Below are 25,201 nucleotides of genomic sequence, written 5' to 3'. Positions count from 1 at the left end.
TGACATCCAACAGGACCAAAACCTTCATAAATATGTGAAACATCACAAATGTGCAGTGTAGACTATGTACACTTAACAATGAAGCCCTATACATCTCAATACCTCTATGTAATAATACTTGACGGCATCATGGTGTTTTGCTTCTCCTGCCACATTGCTTGAGCAATGCTTTTGAAATACAGTATTTTCTCTTGGTTTTACATGGAATTGTTTACCAAAGGTAATAATATTTTTAGCCTTTAAGCATTTCAGCCGCAAATTATGAGGCAATTATGGCTTAATTTTGTGCATAAATCATCTGTGGTTACATCTCAACTGATATAAGGTTACATCTAGGTGTGCTACAGTTTTGCTGTAACCACCTGACATACTGGTTCCAGAAATGCTTGCAAGCAGTAAAGCAATAAACAAAGGAAGTTAGGCATCTGAAGTTTTAGAGAGCTCTGTGCAAACGTGACCAGTAATACCACTAGTACCCCGGAAGTGTCTGACAGTTTCCTTCTTACCTGGCAGTAAAGCCTTGATTGACAATGGAGTTAGAAAAGTCTAAACAGCTTAGATTGAACTGTTGCAACGATATTGTTTGCTTGAAAGTACTGTATATTATACAATTGTGAAATCATATCAAGTTTGAAAGGTCTTTTTCAGTGAGCAGATAGCTAGTGCTCAATTGATTATATTTTGTTTGTTGGAATTGGCTTTAAAGCACTGTACATAATGAAGGATATATCCTATTGTTTGTCCTTAAATCATTCTGTAAAGTATAATAGATCAGTAATTACTTTAGCACAGTACACTGTGTGCATTGAAATGTCTGTTAACAAATGTACCCTAAATAATGTACATAGATCTACAATAACTTTCTTAATTCTTATCTGATTCACTGAGCATCACAGTATGAGCACATCAGTAGAACTAAGTTTCTGCAGCCTTGCTCTAGAGGTCATAGGTCAGTTCACCTAAATATCAATAAGTTTTAGAAACAAATGGGAGAACACACAGTTACCTTTAGATGTGGTTTTGTAGATTTTCTTTCCTTCCTTACAATACAGTATATGTGATGTATATCCCATTAAGCCGGTCAGAGGTCAGTACAGTAGCTGCTTTGACTTCATTTAGTGTGTGGATCTTCTGTGCGAGTAACCAGAATCTAAAGTCTCTCTTATGTGGAGTTCAAGTCTCAGAGGAGCTGTTGGTTACATCTCAAACATTGTCACATCTCAGAAATCTTCTGACCAAGGCTAGTCTAAAATGACAGTTATTTTAGTGATTAGTTCGCAAAGAATAACTAATTCTTTGGATTGATTGTTGTTTCTCTCTTCCGTAGGCATCCATCTTCACCTTCAGCAATCTCAAAGAAGAACTTTCTTCAAAGCTTACCAAAACTGACTGTGGGAATTTAGGCCGCTACTTTTCTCTACCACTCGATCAAGTGAAGACCATTATTACAAGTCCCTTGTACTCCAAGAACTTTCTGCTTGCCCTTGAAGAGAGAGGATTCATACACCCTTCTAATGTGAATCGATTAACTGATGCACTCACTGAGCTGAAGATCAACCATACTCACTTATTAACAGAGATGTACATGAAGCTGAGAGGTAGGCCCCTAATCAATAGCTCTCTTGTAATGTTTTTTTGCTTCACCATTTGTACTTCCATAATGCACTTACATTAAAAGCCATACCCCTGCCCCCAACTTGCCCTACCCCTTCCCCACCCGTACCCCCCAGAAAGATCACACTTTATGTATTGATACATAACACAGGTGGTGATTTATTCTAGATGCTGGCAACTAAAATGTGCATACCAAAACATAGTACATATGTAAATTTGTACAAGTGAGCAAAAGTCACTCTGTGCCGTGATGTGGATAATGCATTTAACAGTGTGCCTGTACGTCTCTGCAGATATTTACCAAAACTGGAAACTAAATTTAATGTTTTACCTTAAACATTTCAGATCAAGAGACTGAGTACGGTAAATTCCTCGCCGGCCTCTCTGCTCATTTGACATTTTCCATAACAGTGAAACTGTGTGATAACTTTGAAGTTACTGCTAAGAACAAGAAGACAGTTACCTCCAGTCAGAATCCAGGACTCTCCTTCCTCCTGACAATTGATAAGATGGGCATCATTAATCCTTCTGATGTCAGCAAATTAGAGACTCCTTTAGAGGAATATCGTCTTCTCCAGGCAGTAGCTAAGATACACGAATACCAGTCCTTGGTACTTTCTGACGAAACTATGCCACGAGATGAAGGTAATTGTAAATTCATGTGTACATGTAACAAACTTTTATACCCCACTGGTACAAGTTTCATGCCAGTTTTAAGGAACATTCCTGACTTTAGACTTCATAGCTCGAAAACAGTTAAACACACAAAATGCACTCATTATCTAAAAATATTACAGGATATTTTAGGAATATAATGAAGATATAATATATTATAGATTTTAGATATAATATATTAGATATATTATAAAGATATAATATATTTTAGGGATATAATGAATCTTATATATTTGTACCTTATATCTTATATAATATAAATTTATAGCTTATATATATAATATATTTATATCTTTTATAATGTATATATTTATTTATATTTACACACACACACACACACACGCATATATATATATATATACTATATTTCATATCTTATATAATATATTTATAAGGGATATAATGAGTATATGAATATTTGAAAATTTTAGGGATAGAATGAAGACTGAGATGTCAAAATATGTTTTGAACTGAAGCACATTGATGGAACTCACAGCTTCATAGCATTGTATGTTGTTGAGAAATATAATAATGCAGGTTTTCACTTTATAATGATGAGTGCATTTTTCTACTGTGTAATCTGTGATGTTGTACAGTGACTATACCAACAGCTCTTTCTCCTGTAAAATTAATGTTATGATAATAATCCTTTGAAAATGATTTAGTCGTGTCCCAGGAAGCTGTAGTTTGCAGTGTACTCAAATGACTCCACAATTAAACAATGCCCCTAATTATGGAGGAGTCCTACTTGATCAGTGACAAATAAATAAGGGCAGTATCAAGTCTTTCCATTTATTACAGCAATCATTTTGCAATGTTTGTCTCTAAATAAAAGAAAATTAATCTTTAAATTGGCATTTTTCAATAGTGGTTCAAGTAGTGTCTTTGAAAATAAAATTGCAGATAGAGAACAGTATCTGATCTTCTGATGGTATGAATGAAATATAATAACATCTGCCTTTCCAATTGTTTCAAGTCTGGATGTATGACACTGTTTTTTATTATTGCTGTTTGTATTACTGAGTAATTTTTAAACTGACTAGCATGTTTGAGCAATGACTGTGTCTTAGTTTGTGTTAGGAGTGAGTTACCGTTACTTTTGAAGATTATACTACTGTAGTTGTTAAGAAATGTTACCAAAGATACATTGTTACGAGATTGCCCTTACTATTGATATCAAAGCACACTTGTTTTTCAGTACATGGTAGGTACAGTATTCTTTATATTGTCATAAATTGTGAAACATTTGAACTTGTTTCAATATAAATTAAACTGTGCTTTCTGTTTCCTTGTTTTAAAGACAAAGAGAGCTTATTCCTGAAATGCTTACAACAGAAGATGAAGAGTTGGTTTGAAACAATGACTCCTGTCCCCTGGATGAAGTCTTGTCAATGGAAATCTAATGATCTCTTTATTGCCAGCCGCTTAGTCTTAACAAATTCTGGTTCCAATATATCTAGCAGACAAGTTGACCGAAAATGTAAGCTGCACTACCTAGATATCTTTACTGATGAAAGACTAAAAGCAGAGACTCGAATCATTCTGGAAGGACAGCCAGGCTCCGGCAAGACAATGCTCTCCTCTCAGTTGGCTTATGACTGGTGTTGTGGAAAGCTTATGGATATCCCCATGGTCATCTATCTGCCCTTGAAAATTGTTGATGACATGACAATTATTCAAGCTATCAAGATGTTTTACATCCGGAAAGGCATTCCCATCACAGAAGAGGATATTGAGTCTATGCTTAATAGTGGTAAGAAGAAAGTCTACCTCATATTGGATGGGTTAGAAGAATACAATGGTGTAACCAAAGATGGAAGTCCCTCAGAAGTCATGAGAGTAATGACAAAGGAGAAACTGTCCAACTGCATTGTTATAATCACAGCTAGGACAGATTATACCAAGCATCTACCTCCAGGTCCAATGTTGAAGATAGGAAGCTTCGGTGAGGATGAGAGGAATGAATACATTGAAAAAGTCTTCTCTGATGATCAAACAAGGCAAGAAGATGTAAAAGACTTAATTGATAATGTTCCATTTATTCTTGATCTTTGTTATGTTCCACTACTCTTTGTGTTGTTAGTACATAACATTGATAGATTAGGAAAGTTACAAGAGGGCCAGCTTAACAGGGTAACTCCTTTCGTGAAGGCCATTGTAGACATTCTGTGTTCTGTGCAGGATGAGGAAGGCACCTCGGGTCATCTGTCACATCAGCAGCTGGAATCAGTTTGTGAAGAGGATGAGAGCAGATCAGAGAGTGAAGCATTTAGCAAGCAGGAGGAATATGAAGTAACTGGTGATAAGACTGCTCCTGAGTGGGAGTCTGAGGCACAATCATCTAGTCACCACACACATGATTTCACTCTGAAGAAACATGCTACCATTAAGTTTGATCCTGATTCTTTTGCATATCATGAACAGGAAGATGTTTCATATGTTTCATCAGGTTCTGAGAAGGATGAAGAAAGTACATCTGACACTGAAGAGACCTCTGGGTCACTTCTGGAATCTACTAGTGAAGAGTATGAGAGCATTTCAGAGAGTGAAACATCATTAGAACCCCAAGATACATATATTACATTGGAGGAACTTGCCTTTAACGGCCTCTGTAAAGGAAACCAACAATTGTTTTGGCAGAAAGACTTTGTGGATAGATGTGTCAGTAATAGCAAAACATGGATAGATGCTGGGTTACTTGTTGTTGAGGAAGGAACTCCATTAAATTCCCCTAGTAGAGATCTTCAGACTGACTCAGGCAGTGAAAGTCCCCAGACTGATTCCATCAGTGATGAGTCACTGAACACATCTAATGTTACTTCAGAGATAAAGAAAGGGGTATCCCCTGATACTGATCTGTCAGCATCTGTCAATCAATCAGAGAGAAAACCAATATTGGAATCACAAGAGAAGAAATCAAAACCTTTGCAGAAAGGAAAAGCTGCAAAATATGTCTCTTTACAAGTTAAATTCCTTCATAAGTTAATCCAAGAGTGGTTTGCAGCAAAGTATTTAGCCCACCTCTTCTGGGGTCACAAATCAACTGAACACCATTACAAGTATCAATTGTTCAGAGAACACCTGGCTAACATAGACCCAGCTGATCTCCATTATGTCTTGCGCTTCACTTGTCACATCTGTCCTCCCAGCTTTCATTTCATTGCCAGTTTTCTAATGAGAGACTTTAAAACAGGAGATGGGGAGATTCCTGATTACATCATGAACTGCATCTGTCTTTGTTTTGCTGAGCATGATGAGTACAAAGGACACAAGTTCAAGGACATTGTCACCGAGATCTGTAGAAGAGAATCCGTCAACTTCAGCTCTGGAGATAGTCGACTGCTGCTGAGGTCAAAAGTTTCTATGGTGACCTTTGCTTCAAAATCAAAGGTACAGTCACTTTTTTTTAACACTTTCCATTTCTAAAAGTAACTCCATATTCCTTAACATATTGGTTGCATGAAGATGCTTGATAAACATTTTAGCCCGTCGAAAATTATGCTTGAGTGACTTCCCAGTAATATATACTTTATTGTGTTTTATGATCAAGTCAGTGTTGAATTGGTTCTCTTTGTGAGTACATTTTTTACCCAGTCCTCTATTGCCATTGTACCTTCCCTTATTCCACGGGGCATTTAAATTTCTCAAATAGACCCTCTGTTATCTGTGAATACTGATGTCAGGTTTTAATGTGTGAAACCCTCTGTTCCTTTTTAGGTTCCAATAAAGCGTCTGAAGTTTTCAGATGTGGTTGAAAAAGTTACAGACAAGGCCCTTGTCTTACAGGACGATGTATGGCTTGGTATATTAGAAACTCTTGAGGCTATTGAAATGGATCGATGGGACCAGAAACTAATTGACAAAGATTATGAAGACCTTCTAAAATTCATTTTAAATTGTAAACATGTTGATGCAGCATGGTAAGTAGAAATTTAATATTCTTTCGTTAATTGAAACAATGAGAATACATACCTACATGGACATAGAGACAAAAATAGTTGAAGATGAATACAAGTAAAGCCAACAGGAAAGAAACAGTAACTGTTGGTATCTTTCTGTAGGTCACTCAGAGTTCATTTGTTACTGTTTTGTTGTTTGCATAATGGACCAATGTATGCATTCCTATTTAATCAAGATATAGAAAATATATGCACATTCAATAATACTTTTATGAAATATATACAATGCATGGAGAAAAAAAGGGACACAATGTTTTGTTAAACACTCATCAAAACTCAACAGTGAAATGAACAACTAAAACACATGGTTCAATATTTTAACCTTTGCTGCTAAGATTTTCTGTATATAAGAACATTGTCTGCACCAGCCATGTATTGATTCTTCACCTTCTTTAACTCTAGTTTACTCTTTCCAAGTCCACCGAAGGATGTGACAGATGACAAGATTCTGAAAGCCTTACAATCCCGAAATATCTCAGGTACAATGTTACTTAGTAATTAATGAATACCACTTTTGTTTGGTTATGTAAATTAAGTCCCATGGTAGCATGTTGTAGGTAAATACTTACCACGCATTTAAAGGAAGTAACGTGTAGTCGACTTGACATTCAAAACAAGTGAAATCTACATTGGTCTAACATCTTTGTTTGAAGCACTTTGTAATGTACTCAAAGTATAGAGAAATAACTTGGATCAATTGAGTTTTTACTCCTTGTCAAAGGCAACACAAATCTGCATCATATTGATGGTGTATATATGGGTGAATTTAGAGCTATACTGAGTTTGTGAGAAGCAGTTCTCATTTGAGATAACATGAGTTACTGTAAAGTCTGAATACTTTGTAGAAATGACAAACTTCTCCAAAACTACAGCATCAATGAACTTAAGCATATATGACATTGGATTCACTTTACACTGATGAGTGCAAGAACCCTTTTGCTTTCTTTGTGGAGGTCAAACGTCTAGAAACCTTGTCACAACAAAAACTCCCAAGTGTAAAGGGTGGCTGAATTTTTGCACTTCTATGTAGATCCAGTAGTAAGTTGGTATTCTGGTTGTTTAATGTACTTGATAGAAAGAAGATCATTAGAAAGATTAGACTGAGGCTATTCTTTGACTATCTTTTATTAATTTCTGCAAGCATAACAGTATTTCTCACAAATTGTTAAAAAATCAGTTGTTACTTCACAAACTGTTAAACAATCAGTTGTTACTTTTCAATCAGATGTTTACCAAACACGTAGTTATTTGCAGATCTAGTCTAGAACAAGATGTAACTGCAATTTCTTGGCAACAAATTGTCACCATTTAGTGAATAGTAAAATCATTAATTTAAGAGAATTGCAGTTCTATGTGCAATAACCGCAACAGTTATATGTGATCTAATATGCTCTTTGCAGTTGAATGGACCATTGGAGCCAATGTAATTCACACTTTAGATGTGCACACTGGAAAATGGCCGGTGAGATAAACATAATCTTTTCTTGTTTTTTCAAATGATAAAGTGTTATTTGTTAAAATGCAAGTTTGTAAGCATTTTTCCATCGTATATTTGCTTTGATTGTTGATATCGAGAAGTTCTGTCAGTTACCAGCAAATCTAAATTGATAATTGTTTCTATTGTATTTATCTGGAATTATTTCTTCATCCAGATGGAGTTTAGACTACACAGTAGGAACTCTAATGAACCAGCAACAACAAAAGCGGTTACAGGTGTGTCTAGCTTAAACTTATTTATTTTAAACTTTATGATTCACAGTACCAAGGAGATAGTGGAATAACTCTTTTTTAGAAAAGGGATCATGATTGACTTATTGAAATTGAGTTAAGAAGAGTTTTACAAAGTAAACATATTGAAGATGTAATACTGTAGCAATAATGAATAATTGAATAATGTGAATAACAATGGCAGCACTAGCCTTTGACATAGTTTGTAGTTTAGTAGATAGGCTGAGATATGGCAATCTTCAAAGCCTGCAATCTTTAGGGATATAAACATAGTTCCTGACCTTAGTGTGGAACTATCCAGGATGAAAAATGAATTAGGTCTTAGGTAGCATTTTGACACCCACATAGCCACATGTAGAGAACACGCTTGAGCTGGTAAAGTAAATCAGAACAGTGATAGCCTATGTGTGGTAACACCATAAACAGTGTGCTTCATTAGATTCAAGCAAACGTGCAATGGCACATGCCAATCTAGTTGGATCGAAGTGGAAAGGGAAAGTGACATTGTGTGACCTTTCTCTGTTATGTTTCACACTTCTATCACGCTCTGAGTTACCTAACATGAGCAGTTAAGATTGTTTATATTGCATAAGCTGGCTATTAACACATGTAGCACTGTATACCGACAGATGTGATACCCTTTTCACCATTTGTTCAACATTGTTTTATGAAATCTTTGATGATGCCTGAACATACAATATCTGTGAGTCTCATACAGAACCATACATAAGGTGCACAGATGGTAAAGCTATGTCTAACTGTAATACTCAGCAAGTTTATGTACTTGAATTTGCATAATTTATATGAAAGCTTATGCATTAAATAAATAATAAGGTCAATGGCTCAATAAGGAGTTGAACCATGGAGCTATAATGACACACTTTAGAGAACAAATAAACATAATTTATTGAGGCAACAGTGATGCTAGACTACACCGATTGATGTTAAAACTATATAATTGTTGATTACTGGCATGTTTGTTTTGTAACTAATTTGTGGTGCTATTCATGATATTCTCTTTACACTCATCAATAGATATAGACTTGGACACATCTCGTAGCATACAATCTTTGGTTAACAAGGAAGGAGGGATTCTAGAGATACCAGGGACTGGCGTTAGACTAGAGATTCCTTGTGGTGCTATTGAACAGGAATGCTTGATCCAGATGAGAATCATACCAATCAGTTTTCAAGAAGAGTCTAACTCATCATTTACCAGTAACTCAACAGTAGTAGTGGAACTTCTTCCTGATAATCTGAAGTTACATCAGTTAGCAAAACTCACCCTGCCTCACTGTCTGCAGTTGAAGAAAACTGGTGATCGTAAAGCCATGGTGTACAGCAGTCACCATGCTAAAGGTACTGTATATATGTAGTGTAGGAACTCTGACTAAGCAGACATGGCAGAGACACCAACTCCCACAGTACATGTATACTGGATGTATTGTTCATTCCTGGTATGCAGTATCTGTCACACCTACCAAGACTATATTGGTGTCTAAGTTGCCTTTAGTGTTATCAACACACAACAGATAATTGACAGTGTGTTTAGGTTTCATACTCTTGATGCATGCAGCAGTCTTTACATGAAGAAATATTTGCTTGCTAAATGATTGTACAAATTCCTTTCTTACAGCAAAGACATGCAGTACATATTTGAATGTTGATAGCTGTTACAGCTGTCATCATTCCATACATGTTATAAAGTTGAATTTCAGAAATAATAGGAATATAACATTTCATCACAATAATACTTGGTAGGTAAAGATGTTAATATAACCATCCTAATGAAACCTATCCATGTCTTCCATATCATGAATATCTGCCCTTAGCAGCTGCGTTTTTGCAATTTTAACTCACTGCAAGTACATAGTACCATTGGGTTGCAAGCAAAAATGATTCTTGGAAATACTTTATGAACTTCTGCATTATCTGTAAAGTGTGTGCTTGAAAAGAAAGGAAAATAAGAAATGACAGTGTCAACTTTTCAGGCTCCTGCTGTCTTTTGTTTTGATTCAGGTTGTAAGCCAATGTGGAGACCAAAACCTAATGTTTTGTATCAGCTGAATGACACAAACTGTGTAATCTGGATTGAAAGCTTTTCCTGGGAGACATGTGAGATTGATGGCAAAATTGTTGAATTTAAGAAGATCCAAGTCTATGCTGCTCGTAACCTGAACCCTCTTTCTAAAATAATACCCATACATGTTGGCTTCTACCCTAAACTGCCAGGTGAAAGACCGGTGAGTCAAAGTAAAGGATAATCATTGTTGTAATAAATTATTAGATACATCAATTTGTAATGGAATGGTGTTAAATATTTAAATTAAACAGTGATACAATAAAGCCTCTAACACATGGTTCAAGTTATTTGCAATGTTATTTATGTGGGGGGGGGGGGGGGTTGAGCTCTTTTGATTACCTGGAAGAGAAGCATCTTTAATGGTGAAATCAGCCACAGTATGTGCATGCACAAAGATCACAATATTAGAGAATTTTCCTCCAGGTAGATAACAAGATTTTATATTTCTTACAAGATATTGGATTTTGCTTCATAATGATAATAATAATGATAATGAAGTTCCATAATGAAGTGTACACTCACTGCATGCAACATATTGTGAAGTTGTTTAATGTAAATAATGTGCTTACCTATACAGATAGGCCTCAAGGTATATGGGCTAATCTGCTTTCACCTCATAACATAGAAAAACTTGTTAACCAGCATCAATGTCATAATAATATCAAGTAGGGATGACATTTAATAGAGATTGAATCACAAGTACTAGGTCTAAGCATGTTGATTTCACACACATGCATATCTGTTTGTTTTATGAATACTTTGTTTGTTTTCCATCAAGAATAATTTGGTAATTTTGGAAGAAATTCCGTTCCTATTCCGTAAAGAGGGAAACTTGCCTTTGAAGATACTATTTAAGGAGGTAAAGCCAATGTCCTGGAAATATACAGGAGAGGAAGAAGTCAAGGTAATGATCTTTGATTTCTATCATGTTGACCAATTAATAAGGGGTTAATCAACGGTCTAGCGTGCGTTACTCACAGGATTAATGCACGATCGGGGGATAATGCAAGCGATGCACGAGGACGGAGCCCGAGTGCATCCAGCGATAGCATTAACACCTGGAGTGCATTAATCATGTGAGTAACGCACGTTAGACCGTTGATTAACCCCGTTCATTCATTCACTACCATTTGTGTTGGGGAAAAATCATAAAACAAAACATTTTTGGTTACATATAACCAAAGATTTATTAAAGTGATACCCCGTAATTTTACCGTGCGTTACTCACAGGATTAACCACGGTCAGCTGACCTGAATGGACCAATAGGATTTAGGAATCTTTACTAAGTATGAATGAACACAGGTTAACATTCATGTGTGCTTTGGAATGACTGCATTCTTAACCAACCAGTCTGTGTTTTTTAAATCTTATTTTAATGTTGTTTAAAGTCTTCATGCTTTCCACATAGAATTATGATCATGAAGTACTGTATGTTATGGAATATTTACATGTATCATGCTGTCTCACTCTTAACTCTGGATTTGGAAATAATTCTGTAAAATGTTTTTAAATCCAAAGAGAAATGTTGTGTTGGTTTTCATGGCTTGCATTGTTTTAAGCTCATTTGGCATGGCCATACAATGGAGCTAATGCCATAGCAATTTGCATCCATCTGTCTGTCAAAATTTTGAAAGTTGTTGCTTTCAGGCCATTTGCTCAAACCTGATGAAGGGTTAAGGCAAGTCCGAAGATGAAAACCTATAAAATGCTTCTCCTCCTAGGGTGTTATTCTGATCGTTTAAGTTTGAAGTTTACGTGGTCGGTTGATGAATGGGCACAAACGTGTTTTAAGGATAAGAAGTCAAAGGATGTTTCAGGAAGTAATTACAGAAAAGTGAAATATTTTTCAAATGAACCTTTTTATTTGGCATGAATATCATGATGCCAAGTAGCAATGATCACAAATGTAAGGTCAAAGGTCATATGAAGCTATGAGCAACCAAAACGAAGCATTCTTCAAACCTGCCTATATGATAGATGCTTGTTCATAGTTTCAGCAACCTTGATTTAAACAGTGATCCCCCCCCCCCCATGTTTTGCATGTCACTGGAAGGTGGCACAATATTCAATACAGCAGAATATTTCAGTTTTTATTTTGTGCATGTTACAGAAAGAAGCACTGAAGACACTGATTACAGTACCTGTACATAATTCCTCCTAGGGTAAAACATTTATCACATTGTTCCAAAGCATTGTTGGTAGATAAGTTAAGCCCAGTGCTCAAACTGTGCCCCAGTTTGATGTCAGTTAAATGGAAATTATTTTAAAAGGATTTTAATTGTGAAAAATCTTTCTTAGGAATTGACTTGATTCAATCTGTGACTCAGTTGATCTACATCTATTGCAATGCAGTGGATACTGGATAGATTCTGTCAATGAAAACAATTGTCTGCACATATTTGGGGTCTGTGAGGGTAGGAAATGAGGCGAAGGGCATATATTTCAAAGTGAAGCTAAACCATTTTCCCTCCAAAGGCAGTATTTAATTTGATAGTTACAGAAAGGCTCCCATATTTTAAGAGGACAAACAGTAGTATCTCAAGTCAGTTTGTTATCTGTGTAACAAAAAAGAGAACATTGTGTTTGAAACTTGATAGTCTGAAAAATTTAGTCACTTTCCAATGTCTCTCTTTGCAAGCTGGTATAGTTGAGGGAAGCACAAATATAACTGTCACTTTAGAATAAGAAATATTTGAGTTTTACATATTTAGAATAATGGAACCTTCCCTTATCAGAGGACTAACAATTAATTTCAGCTGCAGACAATTCCTTATATAAACGTAACAGCCAACGTGGACTGTCGGTGCCCATTTGTCTTTGAGAAGGTTGGAGAAGAAGATTGCATTTTATTCTTTGAAGCTACTCAAGAAGTTCCAGTACGTTTGATTGTCCAGTTGAAGGTTTGTAAACATTTCTAGATTCCTCTTACTGTTAAATTATCACTTGACATCATTTATCAACTGCCCATGTGAATTCCTTGACTTATTTGGTAAAGATGCACGTTTACTTAATTATAAAACTATTGAATATGTTCTGCCTCAGTGCATGCATGCACATCAGTGAAGAACAGCAGATATTTTCATTATTGTAAGCCATTAGGCTATTATGTATTGTTCTAACAATTATGCTATGATCTATGCACGCTTGAAGTTAGGTGCTTTAACTACACATATTGTTATCCCATCCCAACCCATAGTGTTATGGGAATGAGATATTGAACCCTATCAACCATTTTGGTTCCTTGCTGGAAGCAAAGGAACCTATTCTGTCAGGTTAGCGTGTGTATGTGTGTGTTTGGGTGTGTGGTTGGTGTGTGTGGCACTCTAGCTCATAACATGATTTTACAAGATTGTAAGATTGCTTCCCCATGATTGGTACAAGAATTGTATTGTTTTTAGTAAGGGTCATTTGTAGTCAGCAGAGGACAAAATGTGAAATCTCAAATTTCCAGAACCTGAATATCAGAGGAGGTTATGTATGCATGGTAAGATATCCATTTTTATTGTAAAGGTTTAGAGAACTTGGAGTAGGTCACAGTTCATTTAAGGTCACCAGGGGTCAAAATTGGAATCCTTGTAAACATGATGTCTCCCAATGGGAAACTTTATTGGCTCTCATATTTAGCACATTTGTCTTTCATATAGTGAGTACAAGAACCTTATTATTTTGGATGGAGGTCAAAGGTCATTTGGGGTCAACTGAGGTCCAAATGTCAAAATATTAAAAGTACTGTATCTTGAGAATTTTTTCTTCAAAAGAGATCATATATGCATGGTACATTACTCAAATGATAGGTAAAATTGCTCCACAAGTTGGTATAGCTGAAAGCACATATAAGGTTTGCAGAAGTTAAATCCTACTATCTTTCTGAAGGTCAGGTCTCAATGCAGATGTGAAACTTATTCTGCTTTGACTTCCCCATATGTAGTAGAACCTCTCTGCAGCTTTATTTGGAGGTCAAAGGTCAGCTTGGGTACATGCAATACAAACTTCAGCCAGGGTTAGCTGGCAAACTATTGTGCTAAATATGTAATGTATGTAAAGGCAAGGAACCACTAGGAGGGGTTTCCCTCTGGTTAATTTTTTTAGGAACTCTGTGTGTTGTTATAGATTTAAAAGTTTATGTAAGGTCACCATTTGTCAAAGTATAAACATATTTAAGAATGGTAACTCTGAAAACTTGGATAAGTTTCATAATTTCATGTGGATTCATTCTGGAATCTTAAACCTTGTAAGCACATTTTTTTTAGAGTTTACAGTATTTATGAGTTGACCTCTGGTGACCTCAAAGGACCTTTGACCTCTGTACAGATTGATAGGATTCAAACTATGGGAAACTTCAGTAATAATGTGTGCCTGACCTTATGTATCCTTTCAATTGCACTCCAAACGTAAAGCTTGGTTGAATTTGCTCAAGTACAACAATCAAAGGTGAAAGGTCTTTTGAGGTCAACAGGAGTCAAGGTTTGAATATCTTGTGAATCCACCAGTGGTCAAACTTGTAACCTTGTCTGCAGTGTTATATTAAATATTCTCAATTGTGGCCAGTAAGGATCACTTTTATGCCCAATTCTGGCGATCTGTTTACTAGTCAAAATCATACTGTGTGTCTAACTCATTTCAACATATTTATCTGCAGGACGTATCATCATCATCCCTCTCAGGCAGTCCTGCGCCATCACTGTCCGCAGATGTCCCACACCCAAAGAAGAGACGCTTTAATGAATCTACAGCTGCTGTGAAGGTAAAGTTCAGTCTATTTGTCATCTCAGAATATCTTCCAAATTAATTTTATTTTGACTGTAAAACTATATTAATAGCAAACAAAAAGCGAGCCTGTAAAGGACTGATCACAAGTGACAGTGACAATGTTGGATGTTGGAGTTTAGATCATTTCAGAACATATATCTTATGTTGGAGCTTGAGGAATTGACAACATTGCATACTCTGCACGATGACTTAACAACCTTGAATCTACCAAATTGCCAATTTGGCTCATATAGAATGACGAAAGTAAAGACATACTTTATATTGTTGCATTTCATCCACATACAATACCAAATTGTATCATCTTTACCAATATAATTGGTTTTATCATTACTGTTTTAAGTTACATACTCATATTTAGCTCTTGTCTATACTGAATGATTCACAACAATTAAGTCATGTCAAAGCGTGAGTGATAAAAACTGGTTTGAAAACATTGAACAAGTCTGATTGTATCTTTGTATTTCAGAGTACTGATTCAATGCCAAGCTTTTCTCAAGAAGTCCCAACTGTTTCCAATGTACAGCATCAGAATACCATGGTACCAGAATATCATAATAACCCTTCAACGGTGTCACAAGGTAAATGTGGAATGAAATAGAGTGTATCACCTTACCATTTAAAAAATTACTTTATTTTAGTGAAAAATAGAAATTGTCATTCAAAGAATTGAAATATTCACAATTTAGTACCAATATATTTAGTAGAAAGGTTACTGTATTAAAATCGTCATCTTTATTCAATGAATACTTACTGTTGATCATTTTGAAGACAGATACAGTACATTTGTACATTAAGAGAAGAGCTGCATTGACAAATTTCTGTTTGACATCGAGATTGAAAATTCCTTGTGCATAACGATACTCTACATATCACATTTTGATTATACTTTTGTCATTCAAAGTAACCGTGAGTAGCTGTGGAATGCATTAAAAGTATAAGAAACTATGTAAAATATAAGAAATGGAGGATTTTTAATGTGCAATTGATCATTTCCACTTGACCAACACTTACACTCAAAGACAGTTCGGCTATTAGAAACTACCATGTGACAACCAATTGTCTGAAGCATATTCTTTAATAAGAGTACGTACAAGTTTAGCTACCAGTGTTTCCACAACCAGGCAGTTTCCAACCTCAGGCCAGGAGATATCTGTGAAGAAAGAACAAACATGGCTAAATATGCAGTATATCTATTTGCTTACATTTACAGTAGGAGAAACTAGAAGTGACAATCAACTTGTAGCTGCACCAACTTGGCCTACAGAGCAAATAGCTCAAAGCATGCCAATCCACACACTTCCTATGGAAATAGAGGCAACGGGTGGAAGCAAGGTAATAACTTTTACATATTACACTAACATATTAACTTGAAAGACTTCTGAGCATGGTTTACTACTGTTCATAGCTAATAGTAATGAGTCGTATGATTGTTTGTAACTCTTAACTAGATCATGTTCGTGCTGTGTCCATTGTTTGTACACAACCATCATTGATGTTAGGATGTAGAGAAAAGTTCAAAATTCTTTAATGTTTTAAGAGGTCTAAGAACAAATGGTAATCTAGTATAACACACTGGTTATGCAAATAAATATTATGTTTTGTCATTCCCTTCCTTTAGCTCATACTATTATGTCCATTGTTTATTGTTTGTACAAAACTACTATTGATGTGTGGAGGTGGATCAAAAGTTAAAAATTGTTGTTTTTGAAGTTTTGTATTGTAACTTATATTAATAATTCTGATCACAGAATGTACTGGCTACATCTCTCTCGGGGAGTTTTCCAGCATTACAGTCAAGAGATGTGAGACTTTCCCAACATACAAGAGTTGTGGAATCTTCACCAGTTGAAGATGCCACTTTGTGGGTAAAGTGTTAACAGTTAATAACTTATTTTCCTTTTTGAGAAAAGCTTGGCAGATCCATCATTTTGTATCATGTTGTAGTATACAAGATACTCACAAGGGGTCAGTAAAAGCTTTTGATATAAACGAACTTTGTCAAGCTTCAATGGATGTAAATAAACAATATATGGAATACATGATGTGAAATTTGTCATTCTGTAATCAATACATTAAATTCTGTGTCATACAATCTTTAAACATGGGGCCTATTAGAGAACTGGTATGGGTAGACAAAACTATGCTAGAACAAGGCTGAGTATGAGTACACATAACTATGCTAGAACAGGGCTGAGTATGAGTACACATAACTATGCTAGCACAGGGCTGAGTATGAGAACACATAACTATGCTAGAACAGGGCTGAGTATGAGTACACATAACTATGCTAGAACAGGGCTGAGTATGAGTACACATAACTATGCTAGAACAGGGCTGAGTATGAGTACACATAACTATGCTAGAACAGGGCTGAGTATGAGAACACATAACTAAGCTAGAACAGGGCTGAGTATGAGTACGCATAACTATGCTAGAACAGGGCTGAGTATGAGTACGCATAACTATGCTAGAACAGCTAGGGCTGAGTATGAGTATGCATAACTATGCTAGAACAGCTAGGGCTGAGTATGAGTACACATAACTATGCTAGAACAGGGCTGAGTATGAGTACACATAAATGTGCTAGAACATGGCTGAGTATGAGTACACTTAACTATGCTAGAACAGGGCTGAGTAAGAGAACACATAACTATGCTAGAACAGGGCTGAGTATGAGAACACATAACTATGCTAGAACAGGACTGAGTATGAGTATGCATAACTATGCAAGAACAGGGCTGAGTATGAGTACACATAAGTGTGCTAGAACAGGGCTGAGTATGAGTACACATAACTATGCTAGAACTGGGCTGACTATGAGTACACATAACTATGCTAGAACAGGGCTGAGTATGAGTACACATAAGTGTGCTAGAACAGGGCTGAGTATGATTACACATAACTATGCTAGCACAGGGCTGAGTATGAGAACACATTACTATGCTAGAACAGGGCTGAGTAAGAGAAAACATAACTATGCTAGAATAGGGCTGAGAATGAGTACACATGACTATGATAGAACAGGGCTGAGTATGAGTACCCATAAGTGTGCTAGAACAGGGCTGAGTATGATTACACATAACTATGGTAGAACAGGACTGAGTATGAGTACACATAAGTATGCTAGAACAGGGCTGAGTATGAGAACACATGACTATGATAGAACAGGGCTGAGTATGAGTACACATAACTATGCTAGAACAGGGCTGAGTATGAGAACACATGACTATGATAGAACATGGCTGAGTATGAGTACACATAAGTGTGCTAGAACAGGGCTGAGTATGAGTACACATAACTATGCTAGAACAGGACTGAGTATGAGAACACATAACTCTGCTAGAACAGGGCTGAGTATGAGAACACATAACTCTGCTAGAACAGGACTGTGACATGCAACCATGCTGCACGGTTTCATAATGGCTTGGTGGTATGCTCTGTTAAAACTCATTATAAACTGCACTCACTATTGAAAACATTTGGTCTAGTAAATGGAACTAACTGTAACTATTAAATCAGTTATAGAACAGCATCAGTTATACAGTAGATGGCGAGCAGTTTAGTAGAAATAAATCATGATGTAATATATACAAGCTTACCATGGAGTTTGAACCTTAAAGTAGGTATGCTGTAAGGGCCAGTATGGACGAACTGTAAAACACTAATTTGTTTATATGCTCTAAAAAGACTGTTTGCCAAGACAGCAGAATCTTGTGTATGTAAATTATTTCCCTGAATATTTCATTTTTTTGAATTGGTTGTTTGACAGTTTGACAAGTCTTCTTCTGTGACTGAGATAATCCTGCATCAACTAATTTCTCAGAACTGCTAGCTGCAGAATCTTTTCCTCCATCCTAACATCAATCAGGTCAAGTCTATCACAGGTCATTTGACTTTATTGCAAATCAAGTCACAAGTAAATTTTTCTCATTTTAAGGCAAGTTATAAGTCAAATATAAAAGCAACTTATATAGTCATACTATAGGCCTGGTTACGGTCCAACAGGTTATTTTTGTGAAGTGATGCGGGTATGCGGTGGATGACATTCGTTTATATATATATATATATATATATACATATATATATATATATATATATAGCAGTTGCATGTATATGTATATATATATATATATATATATATATATATATATTTGTTTTGAAACTTTTCAATTTTTAACTGTTCAAGTTGGACTGTACATTTTGGTAACATGTATACTGTGTGTAAAGGACCATAGGGATTGCATTCTGTATCATGCTGTTATATCTATATATGATATACAGCAGGTGTCAGTTATAGTATAATTTGTAAATAAACAATAAATGGAACACAATCGATGTGAATGTTACTTCACTCAGTAATCATTTCAACAAAAAATATTAAATACTTTAAACAGGGGACCTGATAGAGCTCTGATTTAGTTTGTGTATACATGTTCTACTTAGGTAACACTCAATATACATAAGCTCTGATCATATTACAGGATCTCTCAAAGGAAATTCCAAAAGAATGGAAAAATGTAGGTAGAAATCTTGGACTAAAGGAACCAGAGCTTTGTAACCTTGAGAGAGATTGTACCAACCAGGAACACAAGGAAACTGTTTATCAAATGTTGTTGACTTGGAAACAGAAAAATGGAAGTCAAGCCACATACAGAGTACTGGGTGAGGCTTTAGAAGCAGCTGGCCGCAGAGACCTGCGAGAGAAGCTGTATTAGCAAGGTAAGTATTTTATTTAATAATATAAATACCTAAAAGTAAATTAGCAATTATATATATACAGGTCTGTTCCATTTATAAAACTACTTTCTGCTACAGATATCAACTTGCCCTTTAGAGTAAACTTGATTTCCTTCTGTGACGTTAAAGCAGCAAATAAACTGTACAATGTAGAATCTCACTTTCACAACTTTCCCATTAATGCCAGTGGGCAGATGGAATCGAATTTAAAAAAGGTAAAATATCTATAATATCTCATCGCTGTCAATAACAAAGCTGCCACCTATGTTCATGTAAGACACCGAGTAGCATCCTCAACAAAAAATAACACTCATTGTTGTGAGGATATGTTCTTTGTCATTTATTTGTAGGATTGACATTTTTTGTTTAAATTTTAGTGCCAGAAAGCTTTCTTTATGGTAGTTATTTTGTAAGAAAAATATCTGTATTAAGAAGTTTTTTTGACCGTTTGCATATACAACCATTTTGGTCATCAACTTGATTTTACTAAAGTCTTTTCTTCCTTTGTAGCCACTATCCAAAATGATAATCGATGATTGTTTAGATCCAGGCAAGTGCTTTGCCAACTAACAGAGGTAGAAATCTTCAGCCAAACTGTTCTGTTTGTCCGAAGGTTCTCCAGGTTTCCGCTTATTGTGGAGGAACGAATGTAGCAGTGACTGTAGTGTTCTTGACAACACATAGACATATTCTCCTGGAATGTAAATATGATATGTAGAAGTAAGTATATTTCAAACATTGTAACTGTAATAACTAATATCTCAGGCTATATGTGAGCTGAGAGTGGCTGACTTCAATTGATATGAACGAAAAATTATATTTGATGAACTTTTCAAGAAATGAACAAATTCTGATTTGTCTTAAAGCAATGAAATCAGTTTATAGTTGCAGAAAAGTTTCTTTTTCCTTCTTGGATTTTTGTCAATTTCAGCTTCAAAACTAGTACTCATAACATACATCAGCATATTGTATGGTATGTTATATATTCATAGATTTGTCAGATATCTAGAACTATTTTATTTCACTAAATTACATGAGTGAAATCCTTGCATGATATAATGAATGTGGTTATGTAACTTTGGTTTAAAATGTAAACAGCTGTCATAATATCTGTAGCACTTATTTACTGCACTTCATGAAAACATTGTGCAGTTATTAAGTCACTAGTTATATATGTGAGACTAAAAAAATCTTTGAAATGTATCTCTTTTACAGATACTGTTTTCCTAGAAGCGCACTCACCTTGATCTTGAAACTCCAAGTTAAAGAAGTCTTCTATTTATACTAATAATTCCCAACATGTAAATTGAGTTGTGTCCAGCCTTTCAGCTACTGGTTACAGAGAACAATACATTGTTAAGACTATGAATTGTGTTAATTATTCATAGTTCCACTGATTATGCAAATATAAGCAAAACATAAAACAATGAAAGAAATGTATCCTAATTGAAATTGAAAAGGAACATTGAAATAGGTTAAACATGATTTCGACTATTTCACTGTTTGATCAATTTCTGGTCTCATTGTTAAAAACTAGGATCATTTGGTTTTCTACTGCTACTTACAAGACCGTCCCAATATTGTCATAATATATATTAGTTAAATGTTAACAGTCAGGAAGTTATATTGGCGCAACTGCTAAGTAATATGTTTTGTTACTCTTTATAGATGCTTACATGATATCATTAACTGTATCAGCTGGGATGTTTTTTCTGCATATCCTACACTGTTGTAGTGTACATATAACAGCTGTACCCAAGCACGTACAACAGAATAGTAATATACATATGTTATGCCAGTTATGCATTGTGCACGGTTTAATCTGCATTTGAGGTATTGTTTCTTATTCCCAAATATGTGCTAACTAAATCAGTAGAGCTAAAGTTTAAGAGATTCACTAAGAAGTGCAAAGTTACACAATGTTACATCCAGTTCATCATTTCCATAACTATCTTCTATTTGAGATGTGCAGTGTGTACATGTATTTCCCATTAATATCCACTGATGTGCTCTGAATTATAAAACGAATGTGATAAGAGGTTCTTGACCTGATTTATGTGACACAGCCATTTTACACTTTAGCTATGAACCAATACTTACCAGTGTCCTGTTTTCACTGAAAGACTTTCTTTGGGGATCATGTGTCAAAATTAGTCCGGATATTTAACGTTTTTGATGGTATCATGCATGTTCAGGCTTGGTAACATCTGTTTTATTTTTAAATGAAGTAGTGGAATGAGTAAATGTAATTGATTTTGGTGCCAATAGCTTTACTATAAAACCTTTGTCAAATGCAATTACTGTTAAGCTGCGGTAACTGACCAACAGGATCATTGTTTATAATTTATGAGAAAGTTGTAGTATTACCTGATGAATAAATTGTCCCTAAATATATTTAAATGCTATTTAAATGTTACTCAAAGTAGTAAATTTTATCAAACTCTGATCTCCACAATCACCAGATATGAAATAAATCAAACTAACAGACCAATCGTTAAATGAGATATACATAAAAGATATATTATATGTGACAACAGTGGGTATTCTCTTTTCTCCTAATTCAGCTTGGATTTCTATACAGTGATGAAGAGAAGATGATGTCAACTAAAAGGCCAGAAGTATCATACAGCATTTAAGTTTGCCTTATCTACACCAGAAACGGCCATCAATGAACGGCCATCATGTGGACAGACAAAATATGTAACCATTGAAAGTATGCTAGATGAGAAACAGCGATATAGTAATTAATTGTAGCAGAGGCACAGAGCAGGTATCACCCAGCTGTCTAACACCAATACATCTATGGCTAAGAATGAATCCAAGGGCATGGTGGGTATTGAGTTGTGGGGACACTGAGATCTTTGGTGGAACATCTATGACTATAGAGCATTACTGTGACTACCACCTAATGTTTGGACCAGTTGTGGGGACATTGAGATCAGTGGTGGAGAAGCATCTAAGACTATAGATCACCACTGTGACTACCACTTAATGTTTGGACTAGTTGTTTGGAATGAATCCAAGGGTATGGTGGGTATTGATTGAGTTGTGGGGACACTGAGATCATTGGTGGAACATCTATGACTATAGAGCACTCTTGTGACTACCACCTAATGTTTTGATCAGTTTAGAGACACACATCATTGAAGGAGCATCTATGACTATAGAGCACTACCATGACTACCACCTAATGTTTGGACCAGTTGTGGGGACACTGAGATCATTGGTGGGGCATCTATCACTATAAAGCACTACTGTGACAACTACCTAATGTTTGGACCAGTTGTGGGGACACTGAGATCATTGGCGTAGCATCTATGACAAAAGAGCACTACTGTGATGACCACCTAATGTAGCCAAGATGTTGAAGATTTCATGTAGTGCCATATATCAGACTAAAGTTTCACACGGAGAGAAGTGTTAATTACTCTATGCATTTATTGATTGAAAACATACTTCTCTAGCATTAAGCATTATCTAGTAATATAAACTAGAGGGAAATCCACAGAGTCACATTGTTTTTATAGTACTTGACGTATTTATTACACCTGTGATGAACAATGTAATACTTTGCCTTGTAGTTATAACAAACCCAATACATATGAATAGTTTGCACCCTCCTGTGTTCCTTGTCATAACCAGACAAACACTATGCAGCATTGAGTGTGGTGTTTAATGCCCATAGTGTCAGATCATCAGCTGCAGCATCTAATTCCTTATGATATGATCTTGCCATCTGAAGTAAATTGGCAATATTTGTCAGTTTTTCACTTGCAATGTAGCTTTTCTTTTTAGAGCTGCTATTTTGTCAAACTCTTTCAGTCCCACATCCAAAGTGTCTAAATCAGACTTCGCAGTGAACCTTGTTTCATCTGGGAGCATGCTGTCAGTCACTATTTTAAATGGTCCTGCAAAATTACCTTTGTTTGGTATAAAGGGACCTCCCTACCTAGACAATGTTCTCTTTGATGGTAGCATAGAGTTTTAACATGACAATAGCTGTAGCAGTCAAGACAAAGAGCATACATGTTGATGCCTACAGAACTTCCATAGTTTGGTTGGTACTTTACAATGAAGTTATAGCATTCACCTCTTTGCACAAATACATATTTTTTATGGTTTATAAGGTTTCATATTTTGGTCTATATCATGTCTCCCTCATACTTTTGATTCCCATCTTCTAAATTAACTGCCCTAGCTACATCAACTTATTAGAGTGATTTATCATACAATGCCTTGCTAGCTTTCTATGCCTTGTGCCAAAAAACAGACAATAACAACATGTGTCCCTTTTATTCGGGTGGCCCCAGACACAACTGCAGACGCAAATACAAACACGTATAGAAAAGATTACCCTTTCACTGGGCATGTTCTGTACAATATCAACAGCTAATCTTGCTTGTGCTAATATGTTTCCTTGTCAGGTAAGGACAACACCTTATCCATGTTAAGACCCCAGGCAACCATTAACCTAACACATCCTTTTCACACAAAGTGTGGATGCTGTTCAGGTTTTGCTGGCAGAATAATAAGCCTGCAAGGTAAAGGAAGAATTGTTTCCACATTTCATCTTTATATTTATTTTGAAGCAAACCTCATTCTGTAATATTGTAGTAACGATTGATGACAAAATCTACTGTTGTTCATTGTTGCTCTTGTGAACATGTCATGGCTAGGATGGTAGTTTTCATAACTGAAATACAATCAATTTTACTTAAAAGAAGTTTCCGTTCATAACATTATTGTTGGCTTTGCTTGGTTCTTTAGAGTAGGGACTTGTAGCGTCATGGAGTAAATGGCTGAATGGCAGGGCGTAGTAAAGTAGGGATCCTGTGACCTGGTGATGAAAACAGTTGCTCGAGAGTAGTTTATACAATTTTAAATCTGAATAATGAAGATTGGTCACTGTAAAAACCATAGAGCTTTTATTGGTCAGCTATATGAATAAAAGAAAACTGATGACATACAGAAAATTCAAATGTGACCATATCTTAGCTTGTGATTATGTACGTGCATTACTCACCCTAACATGGATTGCATGATGAACTTCACTGCAAATTCTACTCCTTCAAAACCTTTGTAAGTTTCGTACAACCTTCTGTCCTTAATGTGATATTTCCATCATCCAAAATACAATGCATGGACAGAGGAGAGGGGGACATACCATGAAAAAGAGCAAAGGCTTAGAATTAGGAAAACACCATAATGGGGATAATTAACTTTGCCTACATGTGCTTTACAAAGTATGGAAGGGAGACCCCCACCACCACCTATTTCCTTCAAAAATTTAAATATTGAACATCATGAACTGTGTTGCAACATACATGCCCATTGATAGTATGTCTTCCACATAATGTACCTGACACTATTAACAAGAATAATAAATATTGGATAAAAACTAATGAATTTAATGCTGCTTAATTTCTTATTTTAATTAATTCCTGGTCATTTAGACTTGTATTCAAATTACTGGCCACGATTTAAGCTTTAGGCATCTATTCAATTTTAGTAAAGAAAAATCTCACACATAACAACTTAATGGAACTCTATTCTCAAGAAAAATATATCAGCTGAATAGTACTAGCAACAAGGGAGTCCTGTTCATTCAAACATTTCTGCAACTCTGATTTCTAA

General features: G+C 35.6%; 1 protein-coding gene across 1 annotated transcript in view; it reads left to right on the top strand.

The window, feature by feature from the left end:
- LOC139977173 (uncharacterized) overlaps positions 1-22,536 on the top strand; it is a 37,272-nt gene extending 14,736 nt beyond the window's left edge. The window contains exons 4-21 of the mRNA XM_071986404.1: positions 1,328-1,598; positions 1,960-2,259; positions 3,590-5,679; positions 6,007-6,209; positions 6,651-6,727; positions 7,649-7,710; positions 7,901-7,961; positions 9,012-9,335; positions 9,996-10,219; positions 10,838-10,963; positions 12,817-12,960; positions 14,700-14,804; positions 15,297-15,408; positions 16,041-16,162; positions 16,579-16,695; positions 19,312-19,549; positions 20,078-20,287; positions 22,132-22,536. Of these exons, the coding sequence (XP_071842505.1) occupies positions 1,328-1,598; positions 1,960-2,259; positions 3,590-5,679; positions 6,007-6,209; positions 6,651-6,727; positions 7,649-7,710; positions 7,901-7,961; positions 9,012-9,335; positions 9,996-10,219; positions 10,838-10,963; positions 12,817-12,960; positions 14,700-14,804; positions 15,297-15,408; positions 16,041-16,162; positions 16,579-16,695; positions 19,312-19,545 (4,572 nt within the window). The 3' untranslated portion in view covers positions 19,546-19,549; positions 20,078-20,287; positions 22,132-22,536. The remainder of the gene's footprint in view (positions 1-1,327; positions 1,599-1,959; positions 2,260-3,589; positions 5,680-6,006; positions 6,210-6,650; positions 6,728-7,648; positions 7,711-7,900; positions 7,962-9,011; positions 9,336-9,995; positions 10,220-10,837; positions 10,964-12,816; positions 12,961-14,699; positions 14,805-15,296; positions 15,409-16,040; positions 16,163-16,578; positions 16,696-19,311; positions 19,550-20,077; positions 20,288-22,131) is intronic.
- The last annotated feature ends 2,665 nt before the right edge of the window (positions 22,537-25,201 follow it).

This window comes from Apostichopus japonicus, chromosome 12 (assembly GCF_037975245.1).
Source record: "Apostichopus japonicus isolate 1M-3 chromosome 12, ASM3797524v1, whole genome shotgun sequence".
Classification (NCBI taxonomy): domain Eukaryota; kingdom Metazoa; phylum Echinodermata; class Holothuroidea; order Aspidochirotida; family Stichopodidae; genus Apostichopus; species Apostichopus japonicus.
The sequence above is the reverse complement of the archived record's forward strand: the minus strand, read 5'-3'. Positions and strand labels throughout refer to the sequence as shown.